The sequence below is a fragment of the Natator depressus genome, chromosome 5 (assembly GCF_965152275.1).
Source record: "Natator depressus isolate rNatDep1 chromosome 5, rNatDep2.hap1, whole genome shotgun sequence".
NCBI lineage: Eukaryota > Metazoa > Chordata > Testudines > Cheloniidae > Natator > Natator depressus.
Genome location: NC_134238.1, coordinates 103,313,110 through 103,333,289, shown reverse-complemented (window position 1 = coordinate 103,333,289; position 20,180 = coordinate 103,313,110). Strand labels below are relative to the sequence as shown.

Below are 20,180 nucleotides of genomic sequence, written 5' to 3'. Positions count from 1 at the left end.
CCAAACAGACTGGCCCCCACCCACTATCCACCCCCTCCCACTTCCCAACCCCCCCAACCCTCCCTGCTTCTTGTCCCCTAACTGCCCCCTCCTGGGACCCCTCACCGCTAACTGCCCCCTGGGGACCCCACCCCCTATCCAACCCCCCTGCTCCCAGTCCCCTGACTCCTATCCACATCCCTGCCCCCTGATAGGCCCCCCGGGACCCCACACCTATACAACCCCCTCTGTTCCCAGTCCCCTGACTGCCCCCCCCACACACAGAACCTCTGCCCCATCCAAACGTCCCCTGCTCCCTGTTCCCTGACTGCCCCCCGGGACCCACTGCCCCTTAGCCAACCCCGGCGCCAGTCCCCTTACCATGGTGCTCAGAGCAGCATGTCTGGAAGCCATGCCGCCCGGCCAGAGCCAGACACGCTGCTGCTCTGCTTGGCAGGAGCACGCAGCCCCACCGCCAAGAGTGCTGCCCACGCGGCAGCGTGGCTGCTGAGGAGGGGGGGCAGCAGGGGAGGAGCCGGGAGCTCATGGGTTGGGCAGGATTGTCCTGCAGACAGGATGTGGCCTGCGGGCCGTAGTTTGCCCACCTTTGTTCTAATAGAACTATTTTCACTTAAAATTATAATTGAATTTTTTTATTGCTGTTATAAATGTGGCCAAAATATGATAGGCATTGTTCAAACACATAGGAAGACATCATGTTTTTGTAATATTGAGCTGCTGAATATTTTGTGTTCCCACACAAAATAAGCAAATATCAGCTAACATGTTGTTTGACAAATTTTTATTCTGATTAAAAAAACCTGCAAGCTGTATTAATGATTCCCAGCAAGAACAATGTCAATTTGGCATGTGATAACTAGAAGTCTACTTTTCTAACAAGAACCAAATAGAGATCAATGCCTGAACTGATAAAAATAAAACTGAATTCAAACTTTTGCCCAGTCAGAAAGTTGGCCCTAACTTAATGAGATAAGATTCAGATAAGAATCCAAACTTTGGCTGCTTATCTGAACAAAACATCTCAACTTCATGAGACTTATCCATCATTAGAAACAAGAGTAGGGGATTGGAAGTGTCACTTCCTGCACGAGAACAAAAATATGGCTGAGTCATCTTTTCATAACAAAGTTAAGATATGTCACTATCACTCAACTTTTGGACTTACATTCCGTGGACTAAGTTTTAGTTAAGATCAATGAGTACTCAGCTGTGGATAAAAGTATAAGAAGGGTGTTATGTTTGCACATGGGACTGCTAAAAGAAAAAACGTTTCTTACTAATACATGCCAAAAATAGAAGACAAAATTATCTATGGTGTTTCCACTATGAGGTCTTCACCAGGAATAATCTCTAAAGGTCAGAGTAAAATTAGGGAAGCTGGAGATGGAATGCAGGGTATGTATGTGATCAGAAAGGAAATAACGGAGTGGATGGGTATCAGAAAAAATTAGCATGACTGTAATGTTAAATTAAAAATAAGGATTTTTTTTAAATTGTGAAAAGAATGGAAGTGGTCCACCAGGGTCAAAATAAGCCACTGGGGTCAAAAAGTATCTAGATTTGAGAAAAGTTCCAACTGGGGCAAAAAAGAGAGAGAGGGGAAAATATGCTGTCAGACAAAAAAAGTCTTTAAATCAGTAAAAAGTAGATTGTGCATAGACTGACCAGATCACAGTTTATATATAAGCAGTTTATGTATAAGCTCCATTTTTAAAATTAGAACATTTTTAGTTTATTGAGATGGTAGCAAAACTAAATCCACTGTAATACTTCATTCCTTTCCGTAATGACATTAACTTCCCTTCCCATGTAGGATGTATGCAGGGCAGTGCTGTGATGCTTGAACTTCGTGACTGCAGTACTTTTGGTTTGGAGACTTATTGGTGTACAGATTTGGCCTCTTCCCATTTCAGCACCTATTAGAAATAAAGGAATAGCGTCCAGTTGAGGCAAGATATAGCAGTAAAATTATAGACTCAGTGCCTGCCTGTAAATTCAACTTCCATTAACATCACTGCCCACACATACCTGTTGGTAATGAGTTCATTGCAGAAGATATTTTTCTCAGAATAATTTATTTTATCTTGACGCCCCAGGCCTTACTTAGCCCAGGAACTGAAAGTTGTTTTGACTGAGGCAAATGAAATTCTCCGCATTTCCTCACTAGTTGCTTCTAATAATAAAGTTACTTCTAAATGGCATCAGTGCTACTCTAAAGTCTGATGATGATGAACAGTCCTTTGCAGAAGGTATTTTTACTTAAATACTTCCCATGTATCTTAACACTGCATGTCGTTGCCCCATGTACAGAAACTTGTTTTGAAATAACCAAATACAATTCTGCTCATTCTCTTCACTAATTGCTTATTGCAGTTTCAAGCTAATTCTGCTCTCTGCTGACTGTACCCTGAAAAGAGCTGATCAGAATAACAATCACCTTCACGTGATTTGCATTCAGTGGCAACAAATTCCTTGAGTGTAATGAGAGTCCAGACAGTCCTAGTCAGTTGACTATCTGTGTGTTTCTATGTTAATGTCTGTGTATTTCTTTCATTTATGATTTAGCTAATTCTTAGTTCATAAGTGAAATGAGTTTCATGCAGTCAGCCCAGTCAATAATAGTCCATGTAACCAGATCTCAATAAATAATTTAGCAGAATGGGCAATTTTATTTAAGGTGGAGCTTGCAAATGTGAAAATATGACACTTAGGTTACCTCTTCCCCTCCTAAAATAGCATATTCAGATAATGTCATTAATGGTATTATTAGTGGGGCAGAAGTGGGAATCCCTAATCTAGGAAAGAATACAATTAGAAGATTACATGTTTTTTTCTACGTCATCATTTCTTTATACAGCACAAGACCAAATGAAATTTTAAAAATGAGATGTAAACACTATTAAACACTAATGAAGATTAGGCCATCCTTTAATTTTGTTTTTCCTTGTTCTTTGTTCCCTTTTCTGTCCGCTTTCGTGCCTTGACATCCCTGATCATTATCTCTTCTGCAAAGGAAGATAGTTCCTCTCTAGGACTTCATCTCCTTTTCTATCTTCAGTCTTCATTTTGTTTACCTTGCTTTTTTCATTGTTCAATGCTGGAGCAGGCTTTTTAACCTGTGCTGCACAGATAAAAGGTTTTTTTTAAAATGGCATCTGCAGAAGCAAACTAAGTTGGTTCATTAGCATGTGTTAGATGTCTGACTAACCTCAGCTTTGAGAACTTACATATTTAACAGCTGAGAATGTCAAATGAAGATGTTACAGTGAATTAGTTATTCATTTGTTTGGCTATTGGGAAGCTGCAGAATAAAGAAAGCTCTTTCATATACAACCGTTCACATTTCCTTGTTTTTGTTTTAAATGTCATCTCTGGGAATCTCACCTGACCTAATCCAGACCTCAGAGAGGAAATCTGTCCCATTACTCTGTTATCACATACCTAATTTATATGAAAAAGGATTATACATACTGCAATGCATGGAAAAGTGTTGGTAACATATTTATTACATGCATGAGTTTAATCTGAATGAACTAAAAGAAAACCATTAAGGGGTGAAAACTAGAGATTAGGAAAAGCAGTTAACTGTTACATTACAGGAACACATAAGACAATTTAAAGCATTAATATTATGGCGTGAGAGTTTCTGGATTGATTCCCGCCCCCTCCAAAATTTACATTTTTAGTGCCAGATCCTTTTGGTTTATTGCATTCTCAGGGGACCTCGATGCCATAGGAGGTGGTCCCAAATTGTTTCCACGCTACAGTCAACATATGCATTGATCTGAGCAGCCAGGTGGGGACAAGGGACCTCAGTGTGGAACAAAAGAAAATGTTGTTACATCAAGGCAACATTTGTATTATCCACTGGGTCACCATATATTCCCCTCAAAGATATTGTTTGGGGTAGGACATTGTGGCAGGTAACTCCATTGTAAGAGATCTTGAACCTTCCATTCCTTATTCTAATTCCTTGGTACAGACTCACTCCAGAATGTTCTGGACAGACACAGTGTTCATTTATACTTTCTCCTCATTGCTATCACCGACAATATGTTCCTCACTGGGGCATCACTAACATGGTATGCATAGCCAGAATCTTCTGACACAACCCCCCCTGCCAAATTAGAGCCAAATACAATATAAGCCTTGCAGCAACTGCTTCAGCAATATGAACCTGACTTGAAAGTTCTGGATTGATGAGGAACTACTTATTACTTACACCGATGCTTCCTACATTTCCTCACAGCTAATGACCATCTGGAAGAGTCAAGTGCCTGTCACTTTGCTGCAGGCCCTTAAGTTGAACTTGCCAGTCATTAACTACCAAGAAATGGAGACCGTTGCAAGCCACGAATATACACAAATGTGAACAAAAAATAATTAATTCATTATGTGGCAGTTGAACTACATGTTGCCATAGACACAGTGAGCTGTATGCAGAAATAGTCTTTCTGTCAAAGACCAGTAGGAAAACAGGATCATCTTTCAATTAATTTAATAATGAAACAATGAGACCCTCTGTACCAGTCCTATATTAGTGCAATAAGAACAACTGGGAATAATTAAGGGCCATAGGCTTTGCTTCTGTTTGGAGTATTTATCACTGTTAAAGAGAATTAAGTGCCTTTTTGTGTGTGTTTGCCATCTTTAGAGGATAATTACATAGAGTTTCAGCAGTGCAATAGCTACACACTAGGTTCATGCCATCCAGAATCCCCCGAGGCACCCGGTGCCATGCTGCTCCACCTTGGTATGTGCCACCCTCTTCCTTGTATTCTGAGTCCAACCATTAGCCACTTGTGGTGAAGCCAAAAGGGGTTCCACTCTCCTCAGAGAAGCTAGATGAACTTGATAATATACATTCACTGTAACAGCGAGGCTGCTTTTGTTTGGTGAGTGTTGTGTGTGTTTTTTGAGAGTTCAGGACTACATGTCACCCAGTGAGAACACTGTTTGAAGTCCCAATGTTTTGAGAGGTTTATAATCCATCACACATATAAACAAAAATGGTGGTGCTGCAATATATACACATGATATGCCCACACACTAGAGAAGTAAAAGGGACCAGGACATCCATTTACTTGAGACTTGGAATTAGAATTTTGATTTTATTTTTTAATAGGGAGAGGGGAGTATTGAATGACATCAGGCAAGTTTTATAGAGGTTCTAGAAGTATAGAAAGTAATACTGAAGAATGTTTGGCTTTGCAACAAATTCAGTATGCAACATGGTTGCTCCGAAAGTCTGTTTCGGATGAATATCATTGATGCAAATGTATGGTGTACCTTGTTACATGCCTTGTTACATTCAGAATTTCAAAGCAGCTCTGGGTATAATCCCCATATTCTTCTTCTCCAGAATCACAGGCCTCACCACATCAAGTGAATTTCCATTTGCTGATGGCAGAAATGTGCCTATGGTACGCTGAGCAGTTCTGATGGCATCCAATAGAAAGCAGTGCTACATATACACTAGTTAGTTCACGGTTGAGGCAGAGTTTTGTTTTCTTTGCTGCCTGGAAGACATGAAGGACTTTCAGACAGGTACATACTTAGGATACATTTTGACAGGATTGTGATAAAGATAGTTTTTAATTTGTAATAATGGATTATTATCTTTCAGCTTAGGTAGGTTTTGATAGGTTGTACTGAAGGCATATGCAGCCTAAGTGACAGGGACCCACATCTTCACTAATATGGCTATGAAAGTAGAAGAGTCATCAATACTTTCATTTAACTGTTCTTTACAAATAACATGTATAACCTGAACACTATGAACTCCATCTATCTTTAACTTAGTCCAAAGTGTCAATGGTTAGCATGCAAACATTTCTTTTGCACTATGCAGTATAGGCTGGGTGTATTCATTTTTGAAAAGTGATGAATACTTAATGTAAACAGATGACCAGCCACAAAAAATAATGGTTACTTACTGTGGAAACTAGAAGAACATGCATGTCTTTATCTGGTAAACTAGCTATAAATTGGTCTCAGCTTTCTGCTCTCCACAGCCATGCTGTCAGGAAAGGAAGGATGTTGCAAGTGGCACTTCTTTCTTGCTGAATAATACTATCTTCTTACATGGGAAGAGATAAGCACTTGATTTGCTATTGCTTTTTGATTTAGGATGGCAAACCAATAACTTCCGGATCAATTAGGAGCTATCAGTATTACTTTGTTTTTAAATTCTATTAGAATGTTAAGATATAAAAAAGGATAAGAATGGATGGGAGTTAAATCTAGCCAAAAAAATTTTTGCATTGCTGACAAAATGCATCTGGTTATTCTTATAACACTGGAAGTGTTATGTTCTGTTGTGGGACCAGTTAATCCTGTCACATTTGTAATATTCAAACATATGGCAATCCAGTAAGGGGGAAGATTTTCAAAGGCACAATGGGCAGTGAGCTGCTCAACTCCAACTGAAAGTCAGTGTAATTTGGGTGCCTGACTCCTTTAGGACTTTTTCACAATCTCATCCTAAACTCAAACTGCATTCACCAAATCATATATTGAAACATTAATTCCCTTTCTCATGCTCTGTTATGGATAGAGGCACAGTGGAAATGTAAACAGGGGAACTTGCCTGAAATCCATGTTGCACAATTGTTCTGTCACCCACACAAAAACTATGCAAATCTCAGTTCTTCTATGTCTCATGCATTTAGGATTGATGAACATACAAATAGAATATGCAGTTGGATCAGAGGGGTAGCCGTGTTAGTCTCGATCTGTAAAAGCGGCAAAGAGTCCTGTGGCACCTTATAGACTAACAGACGTATTGGAGCATAAGCTTTCATGGGTGAATACCCACTTTGTCGGATGCGTGTAGCGGAAATTTCCAGAGGCAGGTATAAATATGCAAGCAAGAATCAGGTTAGGGATAACGAGGGTTAGTTCAATCAGGGAGGATGAGGCCCTCTTCTAGTAGTTGAGGTGTGAACTCCAAGGAAGGAGAAACTGCTTTTGTAGTTGGCTAGCCATTCACAGTCTTTGTTTAATCCTGAGCTGGTGGTGTTAAATTTGCAAATGAATTGAAGCTTAGCAGTTTCTCTTTGAAGTCTGGTCCTGAAGTCTTTTTGCTGCAGGATGGCTACCTTTAAATCTGCTATTGTGCGTCCAGGGAAGTGGAGTGTTCTCCTACAGGTTTTTGTATATTGCCATTCCTAATATCTGATTTGTGTCCATTGGACTGTCCAGTTTGGCCGATGTACATAGCAGAGGGGCATTGCTGGCACATGATGGCATATATTACTTTGGTGGACATGCAGGTGAATGAACCGGTGATGGTGTGGCTGATCTGGTTAGGTCCTGTGATGGTGTCGCTGGTGTAGATATGTGGGCAGAGTTGGCATTGAGGTTTGTTGCATTGATTGGTTCCTGAGTTAGAGTTACTATGTTGTGGTGTGTAGTTGCTGGTGAAAATATGCTTCAGGTTGGCGAGTTGTTTGGGAGCGAGGACTGGCCTGCTTCCCAAGGCCTGTGAAAGTGAGGGATCCTTGTCCATGTTGGGTTGTAGATCACTGATAATGCGCTGAAGAGGTTTTAGCTGAGGACTATATGTGATGGCCAGTGGAGTTCTGTTGGTTTCTTTCTTGGGCTTGTCTTGCAGCAGGAGGCTTCTGGGTACACATCTGGCTCTGTTGGTCTGTTTCCTTATTTCCTCCTGTGGGTATCATAGTTTTGAGAATGCTTGGTGAAGATCTTGTAGGTGTTGGTCTCTGTCTGAGGGGTTGGAGCAAATGCGGTTGTAGCTCAGCACTTGGCTGTAGACAATGGATCGAGTGGTGTGTCCGAGATGAAAGCTGGTGGCATGAAGGTAGGCATAGTGGTCTGTGGGTTTTTGGTATAGGGTGGTGTTAACGTGACCATCACTTATTTGCACCGTGGTGTCTAGGAGAGTTGTCTGGCAGCCTCCTTTTGTTAGTCAGACCTGTTCATGATGACAACAGCACCTCCTTTATCAGCCTCTTTGATTATAATGTCAGGGTTGTTTCTGAGGCTGTGGATGTTATAAGGAAACAGATCAACAGAGCCAGACTTGTACCCAGAAGCCTCCTGCTGCAAGACAAGCCCAAGAAAGAAACCAACAGAACTCCACTGGCCATCACATACAGTCCTCAGCTAAAACATCTCCAACACATCATCAGTGATCTACAACCCAACATGGACAACGATCCCTCACTTTCACAGGCCTTGGGAGGCAGGCCAGTCCTCACCCACAGACAACCTGCCAACCTGAAGCATATTTTCACCAGCAACTACACACCACAACATAGTAACTCTAACTCAGGAACCAATCCATGCAACAAACCTCGATGCCAACTCTACCCACATATCTACACCAGCGACACAATCACAGGACCTAACCAGATCAGCCACACCATCACCGGTTCATTCACCTGCATGTCCACCAATGTAATATATGCCATCATGTGCCAGCAATGCCCCTCTGCTATGTACATCGGCCAAACTGGACAGTCCAATGGACACAAATCAGATATTAGGAATGGCAATATACAAAAACCTGTAGGAGAACACTTCAACCTCCCTGGACACTAGCAGATTTAAAGGTAGCCATCCTGCAGCAAAAAGACTTCAGGACCAGACTTCAAAGAGAAACTGCTGAGCTTCAATTCATTTGCAAATTTGACACCACCAGCTCAGGATTAAACAAAGACTGTGAATGGCTAGCCAACTACAAAAGCAGTTTCTCCTTCCTTGGAGTTCACACCTCAACTGCTAGAAGAGGGCCTCATCCTTCCTGATTGAACTAACCTCATTATCCCTAGCCGGATTCTTGCTTGCATATTTATACCTGCCTCTGGAAATTTCCACTACATGCATCCAACGAAGTGGGTATTCACCCATGAAAGCTTATGCTCCAATACGTCTGTTAGTCTATAAGGTGCCACAGGACTCTTTGCCACTTTTGCAGTTGAATGAAGTTATTATAAGGCTTTTCTTAGTTGTTTTGGGTAGACCTGATTCTCTGATGAACTAGTAGATTTTCCCTTTCCAGTATGTGTCTAGCAAGTGGTCTCCTCCATCATGTAGCCTGGACCCAAAGAAAATGCAAAGGATGTGTCACATCAGAGCTGGCCTCACATAATTCTCCCATTGTCCTGGAAAAAGATGACCTACATGTAAAATAAATCATTTTCACTTTGAGCATTTAGAACTGCAATAATAGAGACTTTTTATTTGTTTTTAATGCACATAGTACGATTAGCTCCTGTTCTATGACAACACTGTTCCTTGTTACTACTGTGTAGCAAGCTCTTGATAGGAATATCAAGGTTGAACCGGTTAGTTACTTGAATTTTTGCTCATCTAGCACCTTCTGTTGGCAGAAATCTGTGCTATTCATGAAAAGAAATATGTAGATAATTTAGAGTGTCTTCTATTTGTGTTTGGTTATTCTGGGAAATACGCTGCTGTAGGACACAGAGTCTCCTGAATGTACCAGTTCCATACTTTCTGAGCATTATCATCTCTCATTTGGTCCCCTCTTGTCTGTTTATGTAATACATGATGATTACGTCGTCTTCGTTGTTTTTGTAATGGGTTTTCTGTAAATCTGGACGTTGAATAGCCATGCAATCGCAGAAGAATATTTTCTTATATGGGTTTCCTAAGCAGTCAATCTGAGCTATAGGACAGATATCTGTGTGGTTATAAGATCTTTGCTTACTGGTTATATCCATTAGGGTAGGAATGGGTGACCCTCAAATTTACACCCAAAACTCAAACCAAACCCAAAGTGACTATTCTTTGAAGTTTTGAGGTTCATAAATATATAACATTTGTCCTTATGCTGTTTTTCATTTTTGTACCATTCTGGCCTGTCACTTCTGGCTTTGGCTGAAACCAAGAAATGGTATAACAAAATGGGATCTATTCTAAGGGTGGAGTATAGCAAACCCACTTTTATTACCTTATTGGACTGATCAATACACTACATTCTGGGCTCTAAACAGTAAGCTTCCAAAATCAGACCTATGTGTTGAGCAGAATCTCTATCATATAGGAGCAGAGTGAGTTTTATGAGGTATTTTAATGACAAGGCAAGCTGGTCAGGTTATAATGGTACTCCCATGACCTGTAATCTTCTATGACTATAGCAAAGTGGCAATCAGAATGGTGGAAAATTACTTTTTTCCCCCTTAGGTGTCACTGTGCTACCCATACCCACCCAGAATAGTCCTGCTGAAGTCAATGGTAGTATTTATGGAATAAGGTAGTACTCACTGTGTGTAAGTGCATCATGATCTGGCCCTTACAAAGTATCAGACAAAATGACTGTCAATCTCAGCTTTTAAAACGATCATTGTAAGCAAGACGACTGGGAAAATAATTTTTGATTCTTTTTTCACATTGGATCTCTAAGACCCTGTCTTCACTGACCACATTAAAGTGTTTAAAAGAGATTTAAAGAGTGTTTTAAATTTAACATTGTAAATGCCTGGGTAGATTGTTGAGGCAGGTGGAAGGGAGAATTGTGTTAAAAATATGATGGTGAGTCCAATCTTAGTTTGCTCTCGTGTATACCAATCTGTGATGCATTTAGTTTTAAGAACCAAATTAGAAGTAATTTACAGATTTTGTTTTGAATTATCAATTAAGTATCTTCCTGTATTAAGAATTTGTATGACGGGGCATCTGCCCCACCCTATCATGTAAAGTGTTAATAGAGGCCAAGGGAGGTTGTATGGGGAAGCAGCCAGTCGGAGAGAGGCTCAGTGGAGCAGCTAATCCGAGTCCAGGCAGGCCCCTATAAGAAGAGCCACAGGGCAGGGTAGAGTCAGTTGCTGCTGGGAGCCAAGGTAGTAAGGACTGCATCCCTGGAGGGCTGAGAGAACTAAGGACCTTGGACAGAGCAGCTGCTGGCAGGGACCAGGGAAGTGAGAGGGAGCTCCTTGCTTGCTGCTTGGACTGAAGAGCTGAGTGGCCTGAGGTAAGGACAAAGAAGGTGCTGGGGCCATGGGGAAGGGAAATATAGCAGCATTGATGGAGGTTACAGAGGAGCAGCAGGAGGCTGCTATTTACAGGGTCCCTGCGTTTGGGCCCAGACTAGTGGGCAGGCCAAGTGGTGGGCTCTCACCATTGGGGAAATGGCTGGACTGTTGGACAGATATGCTCCGCCCCTCTCCCCCCCCCCGCAGAAGGGGGAAACAGATGATGACCCAGCCAGAGGGCTGAGGTGCTGCACTTCTGGGAGTTGAGAGAGGAACCGTAGGCGGGAGCAGAGACAGAGACACAGTGTGCAGACTGTGAGTGTGGCGTCGGCCTCAAGCTAATCCCCAGCACGACCAGGAGAAGGCGCCAGTCGGGCGATGAGGGCTGCACCCTGTGACAATTAGTATCACTGATCTTAACTTAGATACTTTTTTAAAAAATAGGGAGTTAACTTGTTAATTGATTGGTGTGTTACAAGCTGTTTTTGCTGCAAGGTTATTTGAATTGTGTTTAAATGCTGTTTTAACCTCTTCTTAAAGGCTAGTATAGACAGGACCTTAAATGAAGCTGAACTATGTTGCAGGAGAGTCTACTGTTTCCATATTTTCAGCCCAGTTTTGCAAACTCAAAAGATGTAAGCAATTTGGATAAGCTTCAAGCAAGCTTATAAACTTCTGGGTGCTTATCTCAATTTAGCATTTTTAGTTTTATACCCCTTCACTACCATAAAGGTACTGCTCTGCTCTTTTTGAATGTTGGGGCTTTTTAAATTGTCTCAAACTAGGTGCCCCAAAAACCGAAGAACCTATAACCACAAGTAATTTTATAACATCTTGAACTTTATTTTTAATGGGAAATTATGTGGTTGAATCTGTCATCTTTCTGTTTTGACATGGGGAATCAATGGTAAAGTCTGACCTGATACTGTTCAGATATCATTTCATGATAATTTGTTTTTCTATTCTGAATAAATAAATTAAAATCTCAAGACAAATTATTATTAATTATTATTATTATTATTAATTATTTAGCATCATTATAGAAAAGTCTCCTTTTTTAAGAAGAACTATCCCAAATTCTGTGTAGAAGTGAGCACCCTTGTATGTATATAGGAAAACTGAAAGAAAGCCATTTTTGTATAAACTGTTATTCTTCCAGATTCAAAATGTATATGCTGTTCTTGCAGCAAGGGGTGTAGTCTGCCTGGATTTGCCTATTGTTAGTTTGTTGTCTCATTCCTGAACTTCATTTTATCCCTATAGTCTCAGGTGGCCTGCAACAGCTGACTTACATGTTAGGAATACCCTCAAGGAGTTTTTCAGGCTGAGTGGTAGAACTTTGTACTAGAAAATTGTCTCTACCCGTGAATGTCAGGAATTTTTGTGTGTGCATGCTCATATGGAAACTTGCCTCTTTCAGCTCTGTTGAGGCAAGCAAGTATCTTCCCTGGTATCTGTGGCTTGTTGAAGTGTGAATATCCATGAATATTCTTTGGTGATATTTAAACTTCTCAGTTCTGAAACAGTCTCAGGCTTTTTCATTCCGATTGGGAAAAAAAAATCTACATTCAGTTTTCCTACAGCTTTCTTTTCAGTGAGTGCTCATAATACCATGAAGAACAAGGATTTGGCTGCTTTGTATGAAAGAGCCTGAGAGAAAGAAAGAGAGAGTATTGAAGTTATAAGAACGTGCCTATCATGATCTTAATGTGTCTTGTATAAAAAAACAGCACTAAGACTACATGATAAATGCTTTCATCTTTTGAACCAATGTCAGCTAATGTCATCCCTTACCTCAGTAGCAGTTGGTTTGTTAGCATGATAACATGTCACCAGGTTGGGAGGGGTGAGTAAAATAAGGGGAAGTGGGTGGGGAGTATTGTTGAATCTGTTGGAGGGTGTTATGTTTTCGATGGACTGACCATGTAAATAAATTGTTGCTATGTGTGCATCTGGAGAGGAAATGCAAGAGGCCCACTTCATCATCATCATCATCATTATTTATTTCATGTATGAAAGGCCGTCAGTTTGCTTGGCACTGTACACAGTCCCTTCCTGTAAGGGACCTGCAGTCAAATTAGGCTCAAACAGAAGCATTACATAATAAATAATGGCCACAGTTTTCAAAAGTGACTGGCGATTTTTGGTGTCCAACTTCAGTCAGCTTAAAGGGGTCTGATTTTCAGAAAGTGATGGGCACCTGCTCTCTGAAAATCAGGCCCCTTTTAAGTGTCTTGAGTTGGGCACTAAAAGCACTATTCACTTCAGAAAATCTTGGCCTAAACTTTTAAAGATAGTGATTCTACCGGCACAATAGTCACCTGACAATTAAGATATACTATTTAATATTCTTCTGCCATTGAAATCCAGCCAAAAAAATCTTGTTTTAACCTCTCACAAAGATAAATCAGACTGAAAATTGCTAGGTGTCCTGAGAATTTAATATGTATGATCACAGAGCATGAGAGGCTGGCGGGCAGGGGACAGCACATCTTTGAAAGAGAAAACGCCTTATGTTGGGACAAGTGGAGAAGGAAAGGGAATAAAAGCCTGAGTACTTGCTGTAATACCATCAACTTACAGTTCATATGATCTTCCAAAATTCTAAACTTAAATCCATTCTGTTTCCGCTAAACATCAATATTTGTAGTCAGCAGCTTCCATTTTCAAATAACACGATGCACTGAACCAGAAGTTGCAAATATTCCTGAACAAGTAGCATCAGCTTCTAGCAGCATGACCCAGGAACAGCAGCTCTCACAGGAAATATTTCAGGACAGCTCCAAAGGGTGTGTGTTTGCAGGGCGGAGGGGTTAAAATGCACACACCCAAAAGAAAGAAAAACTAATTTATTTTCATCAAGATTAATTTGAAGAGAGTGGTTTTTTACAGGCTTCTGAAATCTGAGTACATTCTTACCATTAGCTCACTGCACTTCCAGTGACCCTCCTAATGTCTGACATGGAATTTATTAGTGAACATGAAGGAAATAAGTATGTTTTGGAGAATAAAGGCCTTAAAGGAACATTTTCAATTTGTGTAGGCCGCAACATATCTTTTCCTTATGGGAAGGTAAATGGCATGCTACATCCCTGGAAGGATGAGACAACGTAAGAAAAGCTTTATGAGACTTCAAAACGCTATAGAAAATTCCCCTCCTTGAATTAACTATATTGAACATGATGCATTCTTTCTCTCTCCAGATCCATTTGGGAGATGTTATTATCAAGTATTTTCAGTATGAAAGCTAGCGTTCCTTAGGCCTGCTTACTGGAAGCTGGTACAGCTTCTACTGAAATATAATTTGAAAGTGGGAGGTGCTTGTAGGGCTAAGCAGGTGGATGGATGGATGGATAGACAAACACATACGTTCTCTCTCACACACACACACACACACACACACACACACACACACACACATTCAGTTTTCATATGCATTATACTAAAAGTTGCATTAGGTTTATTTATAGTTTTAAATTGAAGTTTTTAAAATTTGTTTCTTTTCTTATCAACTCAAAACATAATTATAGTAATCCATCTGTGTTCCGGTTGCTAAGGACCAAAACGAGAGCTTTAACTAATAAGTCTTTTGAATGTGTAAAAGCATTTAATACAGCATCTTCCGTGAATGAGGCAGGTCCCTAAGCTATAACTGGACCTGCTAAAATTGAGCTAAAAGTGTTAATCTGTGTTTACATTAATGATAAATGAGATCTTCAGTGAGTTGATAGCTGGATTGAGCTAACACAACTGAAAAAAGCATCTTTCATCTAGGCTACACAAGACCTGTGTGGCTTCCACCTTCTGTAGACATCTTACAAATAAATCACAGACATTCTGGAGAAACCACCAATATTAATTCTCCCAAAGTTTCAGAAAACTGCAGAAGGTGGTAATTTCCTAATTCTTATTAATAAAATAATATTATAGTCTATGAAGTTCATTTTAAGATAGGGTGACCAGATGTCCCAACTTTATAGGGACAGTCCTGATATTTAGGGCTTTTTCTTATCTAGGTGCCTCTTGCCCTCCAGCCTCTGTCCTGATTTTTCACACTTGCTATCTGATCACCCTATTTTAAGAGTGTAGAAAAATCAAATTCCCATTAGTAACTTGTTCCTTTTGTTTTAGACATCCAAGTATGATTTAGGACATCACTTCCTGTCAAACATTCCACCCCAGCCCCCAGTGAATCTTTTCCAGCAGGTTCAGTTGTTAAAGGTTTTTTTTCCTGTTCTTCAACCAGATGACAGCTTCTCAAACATTTGGGCCTTTTTCTTATATCAGCTCCTATTACCCCGCACCCTCTGTCCCGATTTTTCACACTTGCTATCTGGTCACCCTATTCCCAGACTAGATAGAAAGATATGCTAACTCTGCTCGAGCTAGTGCACTAAAAATAGCAGTGTGGATGTTGCAGCACATTGCAATGGCTTGGGCCAGCCACCAGGAGGTCAGGTGAACAGGCATGTAACTCAGGTGGCAAGCCCATGCTGCTATTTTGAGCATGCTAACTCAAGCAAAGCTAGAGTGGGTCTCTCTACCTGGGGGGCTGGGAGGCACAATCCCAGCCACAGTGGTGACATAGATCTGCAGTGATTTGTAGACCCCTTCCTGTTGTTCCTCAGAATGAATGAAATGTTTTGAAATCTCAAACTGTATGGGATGTTGGTGCTCGGGAACGGTGCTGGCTTCACAAGGTATGTGGAAGACTGCTGAATCTGTATGCAGGGAGAAAAAGCTGAAGAACGTCTGAGTGTTCTTGGGTGTTCTCCTCTTCTCTCCATAATTAAAAACAACTTGGATTAACACACACACACACAGAGCAGCAGTTTGTGTTCTTATCGGGAATACAATACAGTATTTGTTCTCATTGTTCTTTTAGGATTGGATCTGACTTGGATTCAATTTGGATCCAACAGGGTTCAAACTGTAGCTTATTTCTTTACTGTATTAGCCAGGCTAATTTGTAAGAATTGATTTCATAAGTGTGTGCCTCAGCATCATGTATCATTCATTTCAAATTAAAGAATTTTCAATTATTGAAACCTTATATTGTTTTTATACTATTACTGTGATTGTCTTAAAAAATCAACAACTCTTTTTCCCCTAGCCTTTTGGATCATAGATGGTATCTTTAACCTAAACAAATCATTCATTTTCAGGAAAGAAAAGAAATACATACTTGTGTTATGCATCTGTTTTATACAGAATTATTTCAGCTTGTTAAACTAAACATGCAATGTTTTGAAATTGTAGATTTCTCCGGATGAAATGGCTTGTGTCTTAAAATTTGATGGATGAATTCTTTCTATCAAACCATGTATTTTACATGTCTATTGATGTAATTTTCTGATATGTTTCATAACAATGAACTGAGAAGGAAATTATAGCTTCCTATAACTCACTTCATAGTTATTGGTGCCATTCTATTAATTTTATTCACTAACTAAAAGAACTAAAAGCCATAGAAATCCAGTCTTTCATTGTGATATATTTCTGTACATACTGAAATATGGTTTAAATTAACATCAGAACATCAAGTTATATATGTTGGAACTAATGTGAAACATTCAGAATATATGCAGTGCGGTGGAAAGATTTAAAAACATAAGTTCGTAGCAACATTGTATTACCCCCCGCCCCAAAAAGGTATCTGAAGACTGGGGCCAGATCCTAAGCTGGTGTAAATTGGTATAGCTCTGTTGACTTTAATGGAGTTACACTGATTTATACCGTAAATCAAGGTAGCCATAGTAAAAACAGTACTAAGAGCCGCAACCAGAAAAACTATCCCTGTGAGCATTAAAGTACATGTTTTGCACCAGATACTCACCTGTTGTTAAACAGCATAGCTCCATTGACTTTAATAGAGCTATGCTGATTTACATTATCTGAGGCTCTGGCCCATAATACTGTAAATAATATATTAATATGTAAAATGAAATATGTTACATATTTACTACAGGTGAAGTGTGATCAGTATTGGCCAAGCAGAGGGACAGAGACCTATGGGCTGATCCAAGTGACCCTGCTAGACACTGTTGAATTGGCAACATACTGTGTTCGAACATTTGCACTTTACAAGGTACGTTTTCTGTGGTGCCCTCCCTGCCCCCACCATTTAAAGGAAAAGCTGCTTTAGAGAAATCAGATCTCTTAAGGATTTACTTAAATCTTGATCCTATTTGCAACAGTGAAGAATAAAACAATTCTTCTGTTATCACAATGCATTTTTCACCCAGGCTGGTGGTTTATCGGTAAATATGGAGCTCTCGCTGTGAACAACAGTTTAATTGAATGAAGAATTAGCTGAAGCACAGGCAGTTGTTGCTGTGTGCTATAATGTATAACTAAAACCCTCATGTCACTTGAACCACAAAACCAGCAATTTAGAGTAGTTGTATTTTTCTCCGATAGCCAGAGTTTGCTTTCTCTGTGTTCCCACATGAGGTTTAGCTGGCTTTCATCATTATGCGCAGTTATGCTATCACTTCATTCCATAGTGCTGCCGTAGCATTAGATAGCAGTTGTTTCATTAAAAGGTTTGATTTGATAGAATGGTTCAAGTGAGAAAAGAGAAGTGCGGCAATTCCAGTTCACTGCCTGGCCTGACCATGGAGTTCCAGAACATCCTACACCATTCCTAGCTTTCCTACGACGAGTCAAAACTTGTAACCCTCCTGATGCTGGACCTATGGTGGTGCATTGCAGGTAGGCACAGACTTTACTTCAAAGCATCTTGAAATATCACACTGAAATTGTTTTTATGATTAATGCCCTGTGTTTTAAAGTATATGAATAATGTCCTTTGTGCCTCTGGGCGTTTCTTCTGTATTGGGATTGCATCCTGCCCATGCTATGAAAGGGCTTGGTCTCAATGATCTAGTGGGTTTTTTTGCATCTCAGTGACATTCTATGATTGTAAAATGAAATGTTGGACATTTGGCAACATACTTATGGTCAGGTAAATAAGGCAAATTAGGAATTCAAGTGCAAAATTGCCAAATTTGATGGATTCAGAGAAGGATTTTTGGTTTGTGCAATGGGATCTCATTTTAGAATACATGGAGTCTGTGCGAATGGAATATACTATTTGTTAGTAGAAGTCTATAAGCAGAGAGGGTAGATGGGATAGTTAACACACAGGCATATTCGGAAGTCACTGGAGAAAAAGAAGCAGTGTTGTGTTTGCTCTTGGTTTAAGACTGTATTTTAGAGAAACTATGTTCTGGTATTTTTTTGAGTAATAAAATTGTTATGGTTTCTAATATTGCACATTAAAACAAATAGCATGAAATCTAGAGAAGATAAAAGGGAACTGCTATAAAGATTAAGAAAAGCCTGAATTCCAGACTCAAGTTTAGTCCTTCACTTTAAAACGGAGATTGGATGGAAGCTCAGAGAGAGCATGAGGAATGCATTACCAGGGGTTGTTCTGGATTCGTTATCACTGGTAATTTTTAAATCAAATCTGGATGCTTTTCTAAAAGGGGTGCTTTAGCTCAAACAGGAATTAATTAAGGGAAGTCCTATGGTCTGTGTTATGCCGGAGGTCAGACTAGATGATCACAGTGTCCCTGAGGGCAATTATCAAATGATCCAACCCCTGTCATCAAATCCCAACTTCTGGCAGTCAGAGGTTTAGGGACACCCAGAGCATGGAGTCAGTGGTCCTGACCATCTTGGCTAATAGCCATTGATGGACCTACCCTCCATGAACTTGTCTAATTCTTTTTTGAATCCAGTTATTCTTCTGGCCTTCGCAACATTAACTGGCAACAAGTTACACAGGTTGATTGTGTGTTGTGTGAAACAATACTTCCTTATGTTGGTTTTAAACCTACTGCCTATTAATTTCATTGGGTGACCTCTGGTTATATGAAGTGATTAATAACACTTCCTTATTCACTTTCTCCATACTATTCATGATTTTATAAACCTCTGTCATCTCCCCCCCGCCCCGTTAGTCATCTCTTTTTTAAGCTGAACAGTCCCAGTCTTTTAAAAAAAAAAAAAAAAAAAACCTCTCCTCATACAGAAGCTGTTCCAGACCCCTAATCACTTTTGTTGCCCTTCTCTGTAACTTTTCCAATTCTAATATATCTTTTTAGTGATGTGGTGACTGTAACTGTATGCAGTATTCAAGGTGTGGGTGTACCAGGGATTTATACAATGGCATTATGATCTTTTCGGTCTTATTATCAATCCATTTCTTAATGGTTCCTAACATTCTGTTAGCTTTCTTGACTGCCGCTGCACATTGAGCAGATGTTTTCAGAGAACTATCCACGATGACTCCATGATCTCTTTCCTGAGTGGTAATCAGTTTCCCTGAAATTCTCCACTAGCTTCCTCACCTTCCACTTCAGTTTCAAGCTTTTCATCCTCCCTTTCAGAGCTGCACTACCTATTCTCCTGTCTACTTCTCAATTCCTGTTTTCCTCATTAGCATTGTTTTAAAGGGCCTTTTTTGTTTCTTTTTCCCATCTTAGCACACTTCCATACTAAATCCTCTGTTTGTGTGCAAAGCTCATTCACTTCCCTTATAAAAACACCATTTTCCTGTCAAAAATTGCAAAGTTTACTCCACCAAAGCAAGAAGTGCTTTTGGTGGTGGTGATGGTAGTGGTTTGGTTGGTTTGTTGGGTTGTTTTTTTTTTAAATCTGTATTGCTTTGAGACTAGACCATCACAAGGTTCCTTGATGTATCTGAAAGTTATTGTCCGTCTAATGCAGAGCCAGATTGTGCAACCCTTGCTAATGGTGGGCAGCACTTATGCAAGTAGTCCCATTTAAGTGAATAAAAATCTTATTATGTGTCATTGTTGCCCACTCTGAGTATGAGGTACACAATGGGACATTTAGATGGTAAGATTAATGTCTTTGCCAGGGCTCAATAAACAGTAATGATGACAGATTATAAAAATATTAATACAATTTTATAAGCTTTTTATTTATACATTTGGTAGAAGCTAATGAAACAATTAACAGGGAGAAGCTGGGATGCAATTTCCCTCAGTGCCAAAAAAGCTTTCAATACAGTACAGCGGAAAAGACAAATCAGCTAGGCCACTAAGCACATATAGCACAGGAGTGAGCTACATTTTCATTGAATGTCTAGGTAAATTTGATGTGGTTTTTTGTTGACGGTTGTGGTGGTGTTCATGGGCTGAATGCTGAGCTCCTTTCTCAGTTTTTGCTCCGGTAAACTCTCAC

General features: G+C 40.0%; 1 protein-coding gene across 46 annotated transcripts in view; it reads left to right on the top strand.

Annotated features, from left to right (window-relative positions):
• PTPRD (protein tyrosine phosphatase receptor type D) overlaps window positions 1-20,180 on the top strand; it is a 1,647,138-nt gene that overhangs the window by 1,589,965 nt on the left and 36,993 nt on the right. For all 46 annotated transcript variants that reach the window (XM_074953350.1, XM_074953349.1, XM_074953347.1 and 43 more), the window contains 2 exons: window positions 16,930-17,049; window positions 17,521-17,675. In XM_074953350.1, coding sequence (XP_074809451.1) covers window positions 16,930-17,049; window positions 17,521-17,675 — 275 coding nt within the window. The remainder of the gene's footprint in view (window positions 1-16,929; window positions 17,050-17,520; window positions 17,676-20,180) is intronic.